The 1,443-nt window shown below is 44.8% G+C and overlaps 1 protein-coding gene across 1 annotated transcript in view; it reads left to right on the forward strand.

The window, feature by feature from the left end:
* Positions 1-94: 94 nt before the first annotated feature.
* The window catches only part of LOC101857927 (protocadherin-9), a gene marked incomplete in the record, with an annotated part of 80,100 nt that continues 78,751 nt past the window's right edge, over positions 95-1,443 (forward strand). The window contains 1 exon segment of the mRNA XM_013091357.2: positions 95-1,348. Coding sequence (XP_012946811.1) covers positions 749-1,348 — 600 coding nt within the window.

Raw genomic sequence — 1,443 nt, forward strand, 5'->3', positions numbered from 1 at the left:
CCCCACCCCCGCTCTTTGTTTCAGATCGAGAATTTTTAGAAGAAAATGCACCCCTACTCCAACCCCAAATCTTCTTCCCTCATCTTTCAACTCACCATCATTAGTTTCTCCTCCTCTTCCATTGCAGGTTTCACGACATCCAATCAAGCCGACCAGAAGATGGCGAGACATCATCAAATCAGGCAGTGTGCTGTGACCTCCCGACCCCTCATGACTCCGGAACTGCAAAGCAGATGGGAATAATAAAGTGTAATTGGGACATGTCAGATAGCAAGCCAGGCTTCTCCCTCGTCCCTCATTGCGCCAACTCCAACTGTCCAAGCTTCGACTAATTATCAAAATGATCGCGCTGAGATTAGCTGCAGGATGTGATTCCTTTGTGTTCGTCAGAACTCTGTGAAAAATTTGAATGGAACTTGATGGTTTAGCTTTTAGCAGTACTTCTGCCTTAAACTGTAATTTCCGCGGGATTTTGGAAACAATATCGGGTTGGCATTACTGAGCCTAGCGTAATGGTGTGATGTAATGTGGTGGCATAAAAAAATATATAACAGCACTACACCTTTAAGAAGTACTCTTAGCAATAATTGCATATTTGCTTGTTGTTTTCAACGCTATGACGTAAATTGCACAGCATAATTCAAAGCTCGCGTATATGTGAAAACTGGTCTGTGCTGACCTTTAAGCCTTGATCTCTCAACTTTAAACTGCAACAACATAAGCCTTGTAATACTAAATAAACGTTACAATGTGGCAATCTACCAGAGACAACAGTGGTACTTCTGCCAACCGCCTCTTCGCTTATTTCATCTTCCTGTCTGGAATATTCCACGGCTCCAGAGTTCAAGGTCAGCTGTTTGACCTTGAGTACACCATTGACGAAGAACAGCCCGTCCCCTCCACCATAGGTCGTATCGGGAAAGACTCGAACATCTCCCAACTGTTGAGTAGTGACGACTATGGCAGTCTTCGGTACCGCCTTCTCATCTACCCGGACGCTGACAACAATCTATTCACAATAGGGAACACCACGGGGCTTCTCAAAACATCTGCTCGGATAGACAGAGAGACTCTGTGCCACTACGAGATCACGTGCAAGCTGACCCTGCGTGTGGCGGCTCAGACAGAGTCCGGTCAACAGTTCTACACCTTCAAGGTCACTATCTATGTCCGTGACACTAACGACAACCCTCCAGTTTTCCCACTGTCCTCTATGACGGTCAAAATCAATGAGGATGCGGCTGTGTCTACTTCGATACCCATTTCGTCCGCCTCAGATATTGACATAATGAATAACACGATACAGCGGTATATGCTCAAGACACCGAGTGATACCTTTGGATTGAAGGTGAGTAAAGATGCTCATAATATGTATAGAATTGTTTCTTTTTTCCCTTTACTTTTCTTACTGCTGTCCATATCGATTTCTCGATCTCTTTCTCC

Source organism: Aplysia californica, unplaced genomic scaffold, assembly GCF_000002075.1.
Source record: "Aplysia californica isolate F4 #8 unplaced genomic scaffold, AplCal3.0 scaffold00034, whole genome shotgun sequence".
NCBI classification, from domain to species: domain Eukaryota; kingdom Metazoa; phylum Mollusca; class Gastropoda; order Aplysiida; family Aplysiidae; genus Aplysia; species Aplysia californica.